We start from the raw sequence: 16,396 nt of genomic DNA, 5'->3' as shown, positions 1-16,396 counted from the left end.
ATTTGTATATGGTCACATCTCCATTTCTGAGATTTTTTATTTATTACTTAGCATAGACTTCCTCATAGATAATAATGCAGTGGTGAGTAAGAAGAACATCTAGAGGTAAACTGTTGAGGTATGAATCCTGGCTCTGTCACCTACTAGCAGGGTGATCTTCAGTTAGCTACTTAACTCTGTAAACTCTCAATCTCCTGTTAAGTGGGAAGAATGGAAGTATTGCAAAATAAGATGGCTCTGACAATTGTGTAAACCACATAACACAGTGCTTAGAACAGAAAACATTCCATAAATGTTAGCTATTATTATGGGAATATGGATTTGTTTTTATATGAGATACAAGGATAGGCTATAAAAACTTTATGCAGCTTACTAAGATGGGGTTCAGGACATGCTACCCCACACATGGCATCTTGGTATATTGAATATTTCAAACTGAAAGAATCTGTGAAATGGCAGGTACAGGAAGAATTTTCTGACTTTCCCTGGAGCAGGTTATAAAAGCCTCATGGAAGAAGTCATCCTTACAGTGGGAGGAAAGGAGCTTTCTTATCTCTGAAGGTAGAGGGAGCCTGAGAAGAATCTGAGGGAGTAAGCCTTGCCATTTCCACAGTTTACTGCACTTAGCTCCTACCCTTTCATATCATCACATTTCCCCATGAACTTCTACTCTTTAAACCTAGCTTAAAAACTCAGGTTTAACTACTTCTTTGGGTGTTCATGTCCTTAATGAAGGCTGCCATGTCACATAAAACTTAAAGTAAGTAAATCTGTATGTTTTTTGTTGTTGTGACTTGTTTTTTTTCAAGATTTATTTACTTAGAGAGAGAGAGTGCGTGAGCAGAGGGAGGGGCAAAAAGAGAAGGAGAGAGAACCCTCAAGCAAACCCCCCACTGAGCATGGAGCCCGAGTAGGGGCTCGATCCCAGGATCCTGAGATCATCACCTGAGCTGAAATCAAGAGTTGGACGCTCAACTGACTGAGCCACCCGGGTGCCCCTTAATCTGTATGCTTTTGTCTCGTTAATCTATTTTTTTGTTATGGGGGCCCCCACTGAGAACTTAAAAGGGTAGAGGAAAAACACGTTTTTCCTCCCCTATGCTGCCAGTTATTCCAATACCATTTATTGACTAACAAGTAATGTTTCCCTTCTTTACTATATTTTATCTTCTTTATGAGGTATAATATGCCATCTTCATCATGTAACGTATGACATTTAATATGTCAAAATACCTACTTCTATATCTATTTATCTATCTGGTCTTAAAAGAAATTTCAAATTGCTTTAGTTATTGTTTATCTTTTCTGTAATGTGTGGATTTGTGATCCTTCATTAGTATAATTTTTTAAAATTGTTTTCATAGTTCTTGTCTGTTGACTTTTTCAGATTGTATTGTGTCTTTGTATACATATATGTGTGTGTGTATATATATATGTATAACATGTGTATGTCTTTCCTGTATCCTATGATGTTTTGACATTTTAAAAAACCTTTGTGGCTGGGGAAGGACTGCCCCTTACAGGTAGCAAAAGGTACATCTTTTATATGCAAATCAACGAGTCCCAAACCCTTATCCCTCAACTGTCTTCTAACCAGATTCTGAAATACCAAGCCAATATTTCCATTTTCCTAAATTATCCCAGAATTGAGTATCAGGCAACTGGAAACCATTCCTGTAGGCCAGAGCCCTTCAGAATTATTTACACCAGCCAATCCTGAACTGTTCACCCGACCCTACCTTGCCTTTCCTGTAGAAACCCAAATAAAGGCACAATTTAAATAGTTTTAACTGCAAACAAATGAACTTTAGAATTATATACTGAGGTCCCAAGAAAAATTCTGTTGAGATGATCGGTATTGTAAAAAATCTATGTGTTAATTTAGGGAGAAATTATATGTTTATAATATTAAATACATCCATATAGAAACACAACTTGTCTCTCTATTCATTTCTCTTTAGTTTTTTTAATGTAGAATTTTACATATTTCTAATTAAGACTATCTCAGATACTGTTACTAATTGGAAAAGGATCTCTTTGTCATTATGTTTTCTAATTTTTTTGGCTTATATACAGAAATTATGTGTGTATATATGGATATCTTTTTTCCTAACACTTCACTTTTATTAATGCCGAGAGTTTAACTTGTAACACTTTGAAAGACAAAATTAATGATCACTGTCTTGATTTATACATTTATGTATGAGGAAATTAGTCTATTATATTTTCTGATGAAAAAGTATTTTTTCCTAAAATTATTGCAAAAATTCTTCATAATAAGCAGGAAATTTTCATTAGCTGGGTCACAGGATAAGTTGCTTACATTTTATGACTAGATGTCTAAATATTTGTGTTAATAAGCTTGCTATTAATATGGAATTCATGTACCACAGCTCACATGATTCACTAGCTTTATATGCACCCTTCCCCGAAGATAAATATTATAATAGATCCCTACTGCTGGCTTCTAGCCCCAGGCAGAGAGAAATCTCTGAAAAGAATAGTAAGCAGGGGAACCCCTTGGGAAGAGTCACAGTCAGAATTCAAAACTCATTTAGGTTCCTTTTGGATTCTACTCTGCGGGCAACATTCACCTTTCCATAGGCCAGTGTTCCCCAAACTTGAATCACTCGGGTATTCTATCACCATTTTGCCATTTTCAATACTGTTAGTTACTATAGTTTTCTCTCATTTGACTTACCTTTTTCTTAATTTAATTTTTTTATTGAGGTAAAATTTAAACACTGGGCAAGATCTTAAGTATAGCGTTCCATGAGTTTTTCTTAAATGTATACACTCATGTAACTACCACCCCTGATCAAAATAGAGAATATTTTCATCACCCCAAATCTAAATTTTAAAATGTAATTGCACTATTTTGTTGTGCATTTGCATTTTTAAAATACACAGAAATATATATTAATATATAGAGAAAATTATCCATTTATCACTTTAAATCATCAATGGAAATCATAACATAGAAAGTTAGTCTCAGGGGCGCCTGGGTGGCACAGCGGTTAAGCGTCTGCCTTCGGCTCAGGGCGGGATCCCGGCGTTATGGGATGGCTCCTCTGCTATGAGCCTCCTTCTTCCTCTCCCACTCCCCCTGCTTGTGTTCCCTCTCTCGCTGGCTGTCTCTATCTCTGTCAAATAAATAAATAAAATCTTTAAAAAAAAAAAAAGTTAGTTTCATACTAATTTCGGTTACCCTGTGCTCAAAACATGGAGGGAACTGCACCACTACAAGGAATGTTGTAAAACAGATTCCCAGGGAAGTGATTTTTTTTTTTTTTTAAGAATCTGTTTTTAAGTAACCTCTACACGCAATGTGGGGCTTGAACTCACAACCCTGAGATCATGAGTTGCATGCTCCATTGACTGAGCCAGCCAAGGGCCCCTGGGGGAGTGATTTTTAACATAATACTCTTCAGTAATTTAGTAACAAAAGATGCTAATTAGGTTGCAAGCTTTACTTCTTTTATCTTGAATTACAATCTATAGGAATTCTATAGGATAGCTATTAGCAGTAGAATACTAAAATTAGACAAAATGGATTAATCTTGGCTAGACAAAGCTTTTTATATGCCATTTATGAGGGCAAGCAAAGATCCCTTGACTCAGAGTACCTGTTTTCTGGTGCGGATGATTATATTTGCTCTTTAAATTTTATTTATTTATTTTTTAAGTTTTATTTAAGTAATCTCCATACCCGACATGGTGCTCAAACTCATGGCCCCAAGATCAAGGGTCACATGCTCTTCCAACTGAGCCAGCCTTGCCCCAAGATCAGGGGTCACATGCTCTTCCAACTGAGCCAGCCAGGCACCCCTGCTCTTTTAAATGTTAAAAGAAAAAAGTTTTCTTTGGGACTTAAGTTTGCTTAACCCTTTCTTTGCCTTGACTTTCAGTCCACGGATCTGACTTTAGCCAGATCGATCTCCTTGTCATTCTTATAAGGAGGGCAGTAGGAGTGGGAGGAGCTTGGGGGATAGAGGAGAAATGTGTCTTCAATTCTGCGAAGGCTGAGAGAGGTGAGGGAGCTGTAGAAGAAAAATTTGAAACTAGCAGAGATTGGTTCATAAGGTTGAAGGAAAGTTGTCTTTATAGAAGTGTAAGGTAAAGCAGTTAAGTGTTGATGGAGAAGCCACAACAAGTTATCCAGAAGATCTAGCTAACATAATTTATGAATGTGGCTCCATTAAACAACTGTTCTTCACTGTAGATGAAATAGCCTTACTTTGGAAGAAGACGCCATCTAGGACTCTCATAGCTTCAGAGGAGAAGTCAATGCCTGGCTTCAAAGCTTCACAGAGTAGGCTGACTCTCTTGTTAGAGGCTAATGCACCTGGTGACTTTAAGTTGAAGCCAGTCCTGGCTTACCCATCCAAAATCCTAGGGCCCTTAAGAATTATGCTAAATTATCTATTTTGCCTGTGCTCTATAAATGGAACAACAAAGCCTGGATGACACTCTATTTACAACATGTTTTACTGAATATTTTAAGCCCCCTATTGAGACCTACCACTCAGAAGAAAATGATTCCTTTCAAAATATTACTGCTCATCGACACTGCACATAGTTGCCCAAGAGCTACGATGGAGCTGTACAATGAGAGTAATGTTGATTTCGTACCTGCTAATTCAACATCCGTTCTGCAGCCCATGGATCAAGGAGTAATTCAACTTTCAAGTCTAATTATTTAAGAAATACATATAAAATGGCTATGGTTGCCATAGAGAGTGACTCCTCTGGTGGATCTGGGCAAAAGTAAATTGAAAATCTTCTGAAAAGATTCACCATTCTAGATGTCATTAAGAACATTTGTGATTCATGGGAAGAGGTCAAAATATCAGCTTAACAGGAATTTTGAAGAAATGGATTCCAACCCTCATGGATGACATTGAGTTATTCAAGACTTCAGTGGGGAAGTAACTGCAGATATGGTAGAAATAGCAAGAGAACTAGAATTAGAAGTAGAGCCTGAAGATGGGCCAGAATTGCTGCAATCTCCTGATAAAACTTGAATGGATGAGGAGTTGCTGCTTAAGGGTGAGCAAAGAAAGTGGTTTCTTAAGATGGAATCTACTCCTGGTGCAGGTGCTGTGAAGATTGTTGAAATGACAACAAAGGATCTAGAATATAACAAACTTCGTTGATAAAGTAGTGGCAGGGTTTGAAAGGATTGACTCCAATTTTGAAAGCACTATTATGGGCAAAATGCCTTCAAACAGCATCACGTACTACAGAGAAATTGTTTGTGAAAGGAAGAATCAATTGATGTAGCAGATTTCACTGTTGCCTTATTTTAAGAAATTGCCACAGCCACTTCAGCCTTCAGCAATCACTACCCTGATCGGTCAGCAGCCACCCACATCGAGGCAAAACCCTCCACCAGGAAAAAGACTAGGACTTGCTGAAAACTCAGACGATGGTTAGCATATTTTCAGCAATAAACTTTTTAAATTAAGGTATATACTTTGTTTTTATACACATAATGCTTTGCACAGTTAATAGACTATAGGATAGTATAAACATAATTTTTTTATGCACTGGGAAACCAAAAAATCCATTTGACTCATTTTATAGCAATATTCACTTTGTTGCAGTGGTCTGGAACTGAACCTGTAATATCTCCAAGGTAGACCTGTATGTCACTTCTAGGAAGTCTTCCTTAGAAACCCTATGTTCTCCTCTTGCTAAAATACCCAGTGACTTTAGGAAAAACTATGTGCAAACAGGAATTGTTTGCAACAGACGTGGATTTTTAGAGTCTCCAAATAGAGGTCAAGTAATCTAATTTACTGGTACCATTCAATCAGATAAACAAGTGTGACATAAATTCTGCTTTTCGTGCAGGTCTCTACTCCCTGGACACCCTGTTTCCATTAGCTTTTAGTATGCTTAATCTCTTTATAGATACGAGAGAAACCTGTCCTATTAAAAAAAAAAACCTTCTGATTTTATATGTTTTATCTCTGGTATAGATAGTCAAAGACCATTAAAAAAAATTAAGTCCAAGACTTTAAAAATTATCAGTAAAGTAGCTAATCATAGAATTTCTTGAAGTGTGCTGTTACTTGTATCCTCAGCCAGAATTGGGAGGTGTTAATAGAAAGTCTTTCATGCCTTCTACTTAAGGTGGTCTAGCGGTCAACTTCTATTTTTAGGGAAAATACTCTCCTCTGTCTCAGCTCACTGCTTGAATACACACTCCAGTGTTTTCTCTGCTAAGCCCCTCAAAGCAGAGAAATCCACAGTGCTTCAGTGAGAACTTACACATGGCTAAAGATAGTGAAGGGGACAGCAGGATATTGATAAGTCATATTGCCAGGGACTGATCTTTGATATTGTCTAAATCTCGCAAGAACACTGAGCCCTACTAAGAGCGACTGGACTGGAGCATGTGGTAATTGAGTGACATTTATGTAAGAAGCACTAGATTTCTATTCTCTGTTAAAGTTTTGTTTAAAATAGGGCTAGAAAATGATTAATTTTCCCCCTTTTCAAAGAAGAGTGAAAACAATCATTATCTAGGCCCGAAGACTTAACTTTATTATTTGTACTCTCCAGATACTCAGATTAAGTAATAACCATCATTTACAATGCTGCATAAAACTAGTTTTCATCCTTATTCCAAGCATATTTTCCCAGCAGATTTTTCCAAAGGGAAATGAGAATATTGGCTTTTCCTTCTGTATGATAACTTTTGACAAGGAGTTTGTGTATATTATTCGAGGCACAGATTCACGTTTGGAGATTTTGTCTAAGTAGGCAGCTCTTTAGTGATCATTGACTGACAATTACTCTCAATGGAAGGTTACAAAATATATTTATGTCTTCTATGAGCATAAAATGCTCAATCAAAATTTTATGCCCTCGGATTTAACACAGCTAACAAAGTTGTTCTTCTTGAAAATAAAATGATTTTCATTTAGATAAATAGTGACTTAAGGGTAGGGGCAACATCAAGTCACTTTATGAAGATTATATAAATCTAATGTAAACACAATTCTTACGGATTATCTGTCTTTGGCAATTAAAGGCAATTCTACCATTTGCCATTCCAGTCAGCAGTCCTAATTATCATTAAATAATAATTGTTTTGTTTGCTTTGTTTCTTTAAAATCAATGACAGTATATAGCATTATATTTGTATGGATACGTGTGGGCTAGACCAACGCCTAGAAAACTCTGGTTTGAAGAACCTATTTAAATATGGATTTCTGGGCCCCACTCCCTGAGTTTTTGATTGGGTAAGCCTAGCATGGGCCTGAGATTTCGCATGTCTGACAGACTCTCAGGTGTTGCTAATTCTGCACATGGTGGCCCTGACTCTGAATAGCACGAGGCTGACAACATAGGAGAATCAGCTGCAACACAGGAAGAGAAGTGGAAGGGATGAAATAGATAAAGATTATAGTATCTACTTGTGGGTTGAATAGTAGCCCCAGAAAATACGTTCTCCAGGAATGACCTTATTTGGAATTAAGGATCTTTGCAGATGTAATTAAATTAGGTAAGGATTTTGATATGAGATCATCCCGGATTAGTTGGGCCCTCATCCAATGACAAGTATCCTTAAGAGTCTGTCCATAAGAGACAGACTTCTATCCTACAAAACTATAAGTAAGTAAATTTCTGATGCTTTACCAAGTTTATGTTAATTTGTTATGACAGCCTTGGAAAACTAATGGAATACCATAAGTCCAATCATACCAAAGTACCAAGTTCTGTCATATGCTCTAAGGAAAAAGAATAGAATTCTGACACTAGCCCAGTGGACTAGTATAACAGGTTAAACAACGATTGAACGTTGACTAATTGTGGAGTGCTGTTAGATACCTTCTAGGATGTTACTTAATTTCTTTTTTTTTTTATTAATAATGATTTTTTATTATATTATGTTAGTCACCATACAGTACATCCCCAGTTTCCGATGTAAGGGTCGATGATTCATTAGTTGTGTATAACACCCAGTGCACCATGCAATATGTGCCCTCCTTACTACCCATCACCGGTCTATCCCATTCCCCCACCCCCCTCCCCTCTGTAGCCCTCAGTTTGTTTCTCATAGTCCATAGTCTCTCATGTTTCATTCCCCCTTCTGATTACCCCCCCTTTCTTTATCCCTTTCTTCCCCTACTGATCATTCTAGTTCTTATGTTAGGATGTTACTTAATTTCATCTCACCCCCAAATGCTTTGAGGTAGTTACCGTTTTAGCAGTAGTTATAAAAGAGGGTCCCGAAATACAGAATGTCATTTAGTCAGAAAATACTTATTAAGTGTCTACTTTATTCCAGGCTCTTGCTAGATATTCCAGTGGTCAGTGATATACCAGAATGATACAGCTAGTAAGTACTAGGGATTAAATTCAAATCATGATCCCGTCATTCCAAATTCAGTGCTCTTCTCCGTCATAGCATATTTTATCAAGGCTTGGAGCGGGAAAGTACAGGGCATTTGGCAATACTGACTAGTTCATTTTGACTGCTATGGAATATTTAACAAAGTAGAAAGGAATTTATTATCTCTAACAGACATCTCCCTGATTTATGGTAGCTATTTAACAGTATTTCTTTCTATTAATACCTGTGAAATAGTTTGTACTCTGTTACTTTAATCTTATTTCCCCTTGTAGCAACCCTTTCACTTTATACTCAAATATGCACATAATTTAAGCTGATCCTTAATAACAAGGTAGAAATAATAGCTCTACATTGTCTTTGGAGATGTAGAACATGATTTAGACAATAATATTTCCATATGCTTTTTTACCTTATTTTACCTTATTTACTTATATATATATATATATGTGTGTGTGTGTATCACACACATATATATATATATATATGAAACAAGGCTGGAAAAAATATTTGAATATTACTTTGTGGTTGAAGATTACACACACACAAAAAAAAACCACTTATTTTTTAGCATCATAATAATATGAATTCCCTGAGTGTTTCATACAGACTTCTTTTGAATGGTTATTAAGGTATTTAAGCTGTTTAATAATGCTTTGAGAGTTATTAAATTCAACCTTCATCTCATCATAGTTAATGCTTTTGAACATACAATGTGAATGGCACTCTGCTAGCTGCTAAACATTTCATATATATTAAAAAAATTGTTCCCACCCTTGCAGTGTGGATGCTTGATTCAAGATCAGTTTTATTAAGATTAGTGTAACTGTGAAAGATTTAGACAAAATGGGCTAAGAAACTGCTCACTTTAGCAGGTTAAATTGAAAAGACAAATAAAAGAAGCTAACAAACGTTGAAGTGAAAGTTGCATTGAGGTTCTATCTTAGGAGATGAGGGCAAACTGTATGAATTTGTTAAATGCTTCAATCAACAACCACGACAGTACAGAAAGGACAGTAACACTGGCACTGTTTTTTCTTGTGATATTTGTTTTTATTATATCTTTCTCTGAATATTATTCATTCGTTTATTCCACAAGCACTTCATGTGCACCTATAGCATGCAAGGTATGGCATGGAGACAAATGTATTACCTGGTGGGAAGATAAGTCACGTATACCAAAACTAAAGTGTGGGACAATAATTCTGATCTAAATGACGTAGATCATAGCCCTTACCATAGGTAGGTTCATGGGAGTATGTAAGTCTTCTACATCTATGAATTGATTACAGATTTTATTCAGCTATCTTTTGGGTTTTGATTTCTTATTTTATTGCATTTTAGCCAGTGTCTGTGGTCTGTAAAACAGAGAGGTTACTTTAATATTTTGAGGCTTCCTTTGTGACCTAGTAGGTGGTCAAATTTGTAAATGTTTCAGGATTGAAAACTATATGTATTCCTTAATTATTCAGTGCCAGGTTCAATATGTGTTTATTGGAGTAAACTTATTATTTGTGTGTTGAACGCTCCTGTTTCTGTGCTAATTATTTTGCTTTATCATTTTTGTATGAGAAGTAAATTAAAATATCTTATTTGAACTGTAGATTTATCAGTTTCTACTTGTGATTCTTTTCTGTTTTTTGCTTTATATATTTTATGGCTGAGATTCTAGGTATGCACAGGTCAGGACTGTTATGCTTTCTGGGTGGATTGTTTCTTTTAGCATTAGGTAATAACCCTTTTTTATCTCTGATTATGCTTTTTTCTAACAGTTATATTGCTACGTTGGGTTCCTTTTGTTAATCGTTGATATATTTTATTCTATCTCCTTACTTTCCATTTTTCCATGTCACCAAAATTTTTAAAAATTATAGCTTTATTGAGATGTAATTTATTCACTCTTTTAAAGTATGCAGTTCAGTGGTTTTTAGTATAATCACAGTTTCGCATCAGTACCACTATATAAATTTAGAACATTTTTTCATCACCCCACAAGGAAACCTCATACCCATTAGTAGTCACTGCCCATTTTGCACCTTCCACTAGTCCCTGGCAACTACTAATCTGTCTTTGTCTTTATGGATTTGCCTTTTTTTATGGACATTTTGGATAAGTGGTGTTGTACAACATGTGGTCTTTGTGTCTGATTTTTTTCACTTTTCACTTAGCATAATGGCTTCAAGATTCATCCATGTTTTAGTATTTGTCGGGACTTTTTTTTTTTTTTTAAGATTTTATTTATTTATTTGACAGAGAGAGAGCCAGCGAGAGAGGGAACACAAGCAGGGGGAGTGGGAGAGGAAGAAGCAGGCTCCCAGTGGAGGAGCCTGATGCGGGGCTCAATCCCAGAACGCCAGGATCACGCCCTGAGCCAAAGGCAGACACTTAACGACTGAGCCACCCAGGCACCCCGGGACTTTGTTGTTTTTAAAGGTTAAATAATGTTGCATTGTGTGGACAGACCACATATTATCTATCCATCAATGAACATTGGGTTGTTTCTACTTTGGGGCTATTATGAATAATGCTGTTATAAACATTCATATGCAATTTCTTGTATGGACATAATGTTTTCACTTCTCTTGGGTATATACCTAGGAGTGGAATTGCTGAATCATAAGGTAATTCTCTGTTTAACATCTTGAAGAACTGTCCAACTGTATTCCAAAGTGGCTCCACCATTTCACATTCCTACCAACAATGTATGGATGTGCCAATTTCTTCACATCCTTCATCTCGTGTTTGTTTAGATATCAAAATCCCAAACTCTTTTGGCCTTATCCCGGTATACATTTTTTGTAGGCCTTGACCATGTCACTTCCTATCTGTATAGTTTTTGCACTCCTGTTTCTGGCATCTGAATGGTTCTTTTTCTTTCTTTAAAGGTCATAAATGTTTTAAAACTTAAAGATTATTTTACCTGGTGTTATTATATGTTTGTGAAGTGAGAAGGGGGAGTGGACATGGGAGATGGGCACTCATATTGGATTAGTCTACTATGCCTGGAAGTTGAGCAGATCAGTGTAATTTTAGTGGCTATGAAGTGGTTGACTTGGGGTTCCAGGTGTGGTTGAGAGCTGTGGGCCAGAGTTTTTCTTCTGGACTGAATTACTTAGACCATATAGGACCCATTATCTTACTGAACTCATCTAGTCCCATTTGAGTTAAGTCATCTTTTTGTTGTTATTTTATAGATGCAAGTTTCCAAGAACACTACTGAAAAGAAGAAACCCAAATTTAGGAGAAGGAAAAGGTATTTCTTTTAATTGAAAAGTATTATGATAAAATTGAAATGTGTATATATATATATATGTGTGTGTGTGTGTATATATATGTATATATATATATATATATATGATTTAATCATTATGACATTTCCCCCGATTCTTGATTCTTTTTCTCTAAGGAAACATTAACATTTTCTAAAAGAATTAAGGTGATAAGTAGTAGTTTTAGAAGTATGGAGAAAGTTTTATGTTTATACAAATATGTTGAAGCAGAACTTTCGAAGATTAACATCGCATGAGCAAGCAGATGAGAAGCAGGTGTTTGGTTTAAAAATAGTGCAAACCAGAAACAGGCCTTTATAATGAACTGATAAGCCACCAATGACAAGTTTTAGTGTTTATCATTGAACCAACCACACTGTTTATTTACTTTTTTTTTTTTTGATGAATGGTAATGTATTAAAAGGAGTCCTACTCAAAGACAAAGTCTGACTCCTGATATGATAGTCCTTTTCTATTCTTTGTCCTCTTTCAGAGGATGAATACTTAATTTTTAAAAAAGGACTTACTGCCTTATCTTAGTTATACTTCACAGTAACCCCACCAAATAGGTAGGGGGTATATCATAATCATCCTTATTTAAAAGATGAAAAACATGACTTAGAGAAACTAAATGGCTTTCTCAAGATCTTATGGTTAGAGAAAATGCATTTGAAAAAATGTTTTCTGACTCTAAGTCAGCAACACAGTGTCATGGGAAAAGCATGGATTTTGCAGTTCTAGAGAATTTAGCTGTGTCATGCTCAACCATTTCCTACATTGTCAAAGTTCTCAATTTCTCAGAGCCTCAGGTTCTTTATAAAATGAGAGTAGCAATTTCTTAGTAGGTTTTGGGGGGGAGGATTACATGAAAAAGCCTATATAAGGTACTCAGTGGATCATTAGTGCTTTTCACCTAGTGAGAACTCAGATCAATGTGATTTCCCTTTGGTTTTTCACTGTTGTCATGCTGTCTTACTGTATAAAACCACCAAGGAAAAGTACCTCAAGATAAAGAAACGTATTCATAATTTATAATTATCAATGAATATACAAAAGTGGCCACTTAAATATACATGATTGATCTTTTGAAACTGAATCTGTCAAATTCTTTTTCTAGGAAAGCTATTTTAAAATGCTCTTTTGAAAATGTTTGCTCAGATGATGCCTTATCAAAGGAAAACATGGGTATGTGAAGGCCTATCCTGCTTTTAGTTCTTTTACTTCTTTTTAATTCTACCAAATGTGGTTGTAATTTTTTGAAGGAAAAAATGTTGTACATATATACATATATGAGAACTATTAGTGGGTCAGTTTTGGTATTGATTTACATACTAGATCTCTTCAGTTGTCTTTAGGTTTCTATTCCCGTGAATTAAATTTTCTCTAGCTCTGTCATGTATTTAATTTTTTAAAAAAATAAAGCACCAGTGGCTGTGGGAGGAAATGCCCACATCGATACATTAAAATCCAGACCTCTCCATTCCAAAATTATTGGGGTCCTCGGGATGCCAAAGGGAGAGAAAGAAGAAAAGCAGCAACCTGGGGCTTCCAGCTGAATTAATTGCCATTGGTATTAGAACACAGTAGGGTGAATGTGGAATGCAGGGAGAAAGTTTTAGTTTTCAAAAGCACTTTACTCTTCCTTCATTTTCAATAGTCTTGAAAAGCAGGCAAGTGCTTATTTGCAAGATGGAACTTTGGCAGCCCCACAGAGGTTCCAAAGCCCATTAAACCCCAAGAAGTTGTCCATGCCATATTTCCTCTCCTTTGTGGCCACCCCCAGGACCTACAGCGCTGTGTTTCAACTGACTAAATAAGCCATTCATCTGTAGTCTTATTAAAAGAAAGGAAAGCAGTCTGAAGAAGGACAGAGTAGTTTTTTTTTTTAAATCCTTTTGTTCTCCTAAACCACTACAAAATTCTGTTGTTTTTGTCTCTTCTTAAATGTATTCTGCTACTACTTTCCTGCTAACTTGGGTGCCTTTTCTTGGCTATGTTGTCCCTTTGCCTCACATAATTAGTTCAAATATTCCTGTAGAAAGGCAAAAGTCAGTTTATCCCTGGACTGAGTTCCCACTAGGAAACTTTGGTACTACAGCTGAGGGCTCCAATGCTGGGATCCTTTCCACCTCCAACTCACAGGGGCTACCGCAGAAGAAAGCCCTCAGAGCCAGGAGTCCATTGACTGGAAATCACTCTTCTGCATAAATGAGTGAATGCATCTGCATAGTTATCCACTGACGCCCTTTCAGGACTCTCACATTCTGTGGGGCTCTCAAGTCTCAATAGTTAATTGTTCAGATCATTAACCTGATCTGTGTTTTACTCCTTTATCCCATTTCAAACAACTAAAAAGCAGAAACATCTAGTCTACTGTGTTCTTTGCAAGAGCTGCCTACTTCTTGAAAGAGTGGTTCTTTTTCAGTGGATTAACCCCCCCTCAGTTTTTACCCCTACCCATATTTCAGTGGATCCCTTGATCTAAGTCTCTGAAATCACTCCTTTTCTTCTTGGCTTGAGGTAGGATCAGTCCTAGATCAAGCGAAAATTATCTTCTACTTGAATGTCTGCCCTACTTTTTGGAGCCATTTTCCTTACACTCCCAGGTGCTGAAGTTTCCCATCAGCCTCCTGCCCAGATTTGCTATTCCTTTCTGGGTTTTAAACTCTACCCTTTGCTTTTCTTTCTTTCTTAGTTGGAGGTCAGGAGGAGAGCTAATTAGGGTAGCTGCTTTACCTGTCCAAGTGTCAGTTGCTTCATCTGTGATCAAGACATGCAGTAGAAGTCCTCTTATCCAACAAGGAGAGGATTTCTGGAAATTAATAGAAAAAGTTGAGGAATCATTAAATAATTTAAACTGTAGGCCCATGGCTATGCAGATTTAATCTAAGAAATAGCTATTTGTGGAGCAAGCATATCTGTGTTTTGGGGAAAATACTACCAGGAATATTATGAATTATATTTGTATTGTCTCTCTAACTCATTTTCTTTTCAGTGTTTAGGGACAAGAAGATTCATCTATAATGATGAAATGATAATACCAATAGTAATAATAATAACCAACTCCTGTAACAATTACTATGTGTCTTCACTGTTCGAAATGCTTCATATATATTTATTTAGCCCTTGTAAGATCTGTATGAAGTAAATAAGGTAGATGTTATATCTCCCATTTTATCAATAGGGAAACCGAGACACTCAAAAAGTTATGTGGTGTTTCTAAGTCACATATCTTCTTAAAATTAATCAAAGTGTGCAGCTGTTTCCTTGGTTGCTTTGAATATCAGGAACTGTAAAGCTAACTATCAGGTTTTGGTACAGTACAGGTAGTTGACCTAAGCAATTTTAAGATTTCATTATTGCCCTTCATACCCCCTTAATGAACTGATTTTAATTTCTTTTTGTCTTTTTGGGTTTTCATCATTTGTTTTGTTGTATCATTGGTTTTTGTTGGTAAATACCTCATTTCTTTTTGGGTAGTAGACAGTCTATAAAAGTTTAAATAAACAAAAAGTTGGCATATTATCCATGTTCAAATGATAATCTATGGCATTCATGAATATATTAGCAAAGGATATATTCTTCACCCCACCTGTGACAAATAAGCATGGAAAAGAATGGTTAATACAGGAAAGGTCTGGATCATGGGGAAAGCCCTAGGAGAGAACATGAAGGCCTTAGGGGCTGGGGCTAGGAGGTAGAAGGGGTGACAGGGAGAAAGGTGATTTCTTGATGCTTGGGACAAACTTTGCCCAACTACTCTTGGTTTGGAGTTACCTTTAGCCTCTAGACTAAAAGGTGGGGTTGGCCCACATGCCCCTTTCCTAGAAAACTCCTTGCCTCCTATTTCTGTTTGTGTCTCCAGGAGCTGTGCTCTCTTCTTCATTACATTCCAACTTGTATTTTACTCATCTCTACATTTAAATTGTAAGCACACAAGAGGAGTGTTTGTGGTTACTTAATAACAAAACAAAACCCAAGTACTTTTTTGTCCTCCTTACCCTCTTCCATAAGAATGCCTTCAAAATTTCAATATTGAAGTGACCCTGAAAGTTTATTGAAGATGATATTTTTCAGTGCCAGCTTTGGGATAGGTAGCCTAACCAATAGCCTCTTTACATAGGAAATAAACAGCTTCTTTAAACATTTAGTAGAAAAGTAGAGATTGGACAAAACTCCATAAATATACACTTGAAGACTTTTAAAATAGCGACTGATTTATTTAGACCAATAGTAAGTTACTTCTTATCAGGAATGGAAAAACTACACAGATTATTGTATAAAAATTCATTTTTAAAAGCCAGATACAGACTTCAGGATAAGAGATACCTTTTTCTTACTTTTTAAAAAAACTTGCTCTGAGTGATGGAATAACTGTAATGCCTCCACTTTACTCTAAACAACAAATTGAAACAAGTCAGTGAAACTACAAGATAATCAGTATTGATAGAAGATGATTGGTCATGCAATCAGCAAAGGCATTCATTCTGTCTCTATCTTTGGAGGATATCATTGGCCAATTTTGATAAACTAGTTTGTAGATTACAGTAACTGCTGTTTCTTGAGAATTATTTTTGAACTCTATCAGTTTACAATATAGGAATACCTATTTAGAAAAGCAAACCTCCCATCGCTCTGGCAGCAGAATTTGACATCAGTCAAGTTGGTGTTATGAACCCTGGTTGATTTATGAAGTCATCCATTACTTTGTCTACCCTTTGATCAAAAGGCAGTGTACATATTTTTCCAGATCACTTGAAAA

The 16,396-nt window shown here is 36.2% G+C and overlaps 1 protein-coding gene across 2 annotated transcripts in view; it reads left to right on the top strand.

The window, feature by feature from the left end:
• The window catches only part of ZCWPW2 (zinc finger CW-type and PWWP domain containing 2), a 140,190-nt gene that overhangs the window by 104,212 nt on the left and 19,582 nt on the right, over window positions 1–16,396 (top strand). For both annotated transcript variants that reach the window (XM_045774482.2, XM_045774484.2), the window contains 2 exons: window positions 11,560–11,618; window positions 12,752–12,819. In XM_045774482.2, the coding sequence (XP_045630438.1) occupies window positions 11,560–11,618; window positions 12,752–12,819 (127 nt within the window). The remainder of the gene's footprint in view (window positions 1–11,559; window positions 11,619–12,751; window positions 12,820–16,396) is intronic.

The sequence above is a fragment of the Ursus americanus genome, chromosome 20 (genome assembly GCF_024610735.1).
Source record: "Ursus americanus isolate L20-20 chromosome 20, mUrsAme1.1.p, whole genome shotgun sequence".
Lineage (NCBI taxonomy): Eukaryota > Metazoa > Chordata > Mammalia > Carnivora > Ursidae > Ursus > Ursus americanus.
Note: the sequence above shows the minus strand (reverse complement) of the source record. Positions and strands in the feature narration are given on the sequence as shown.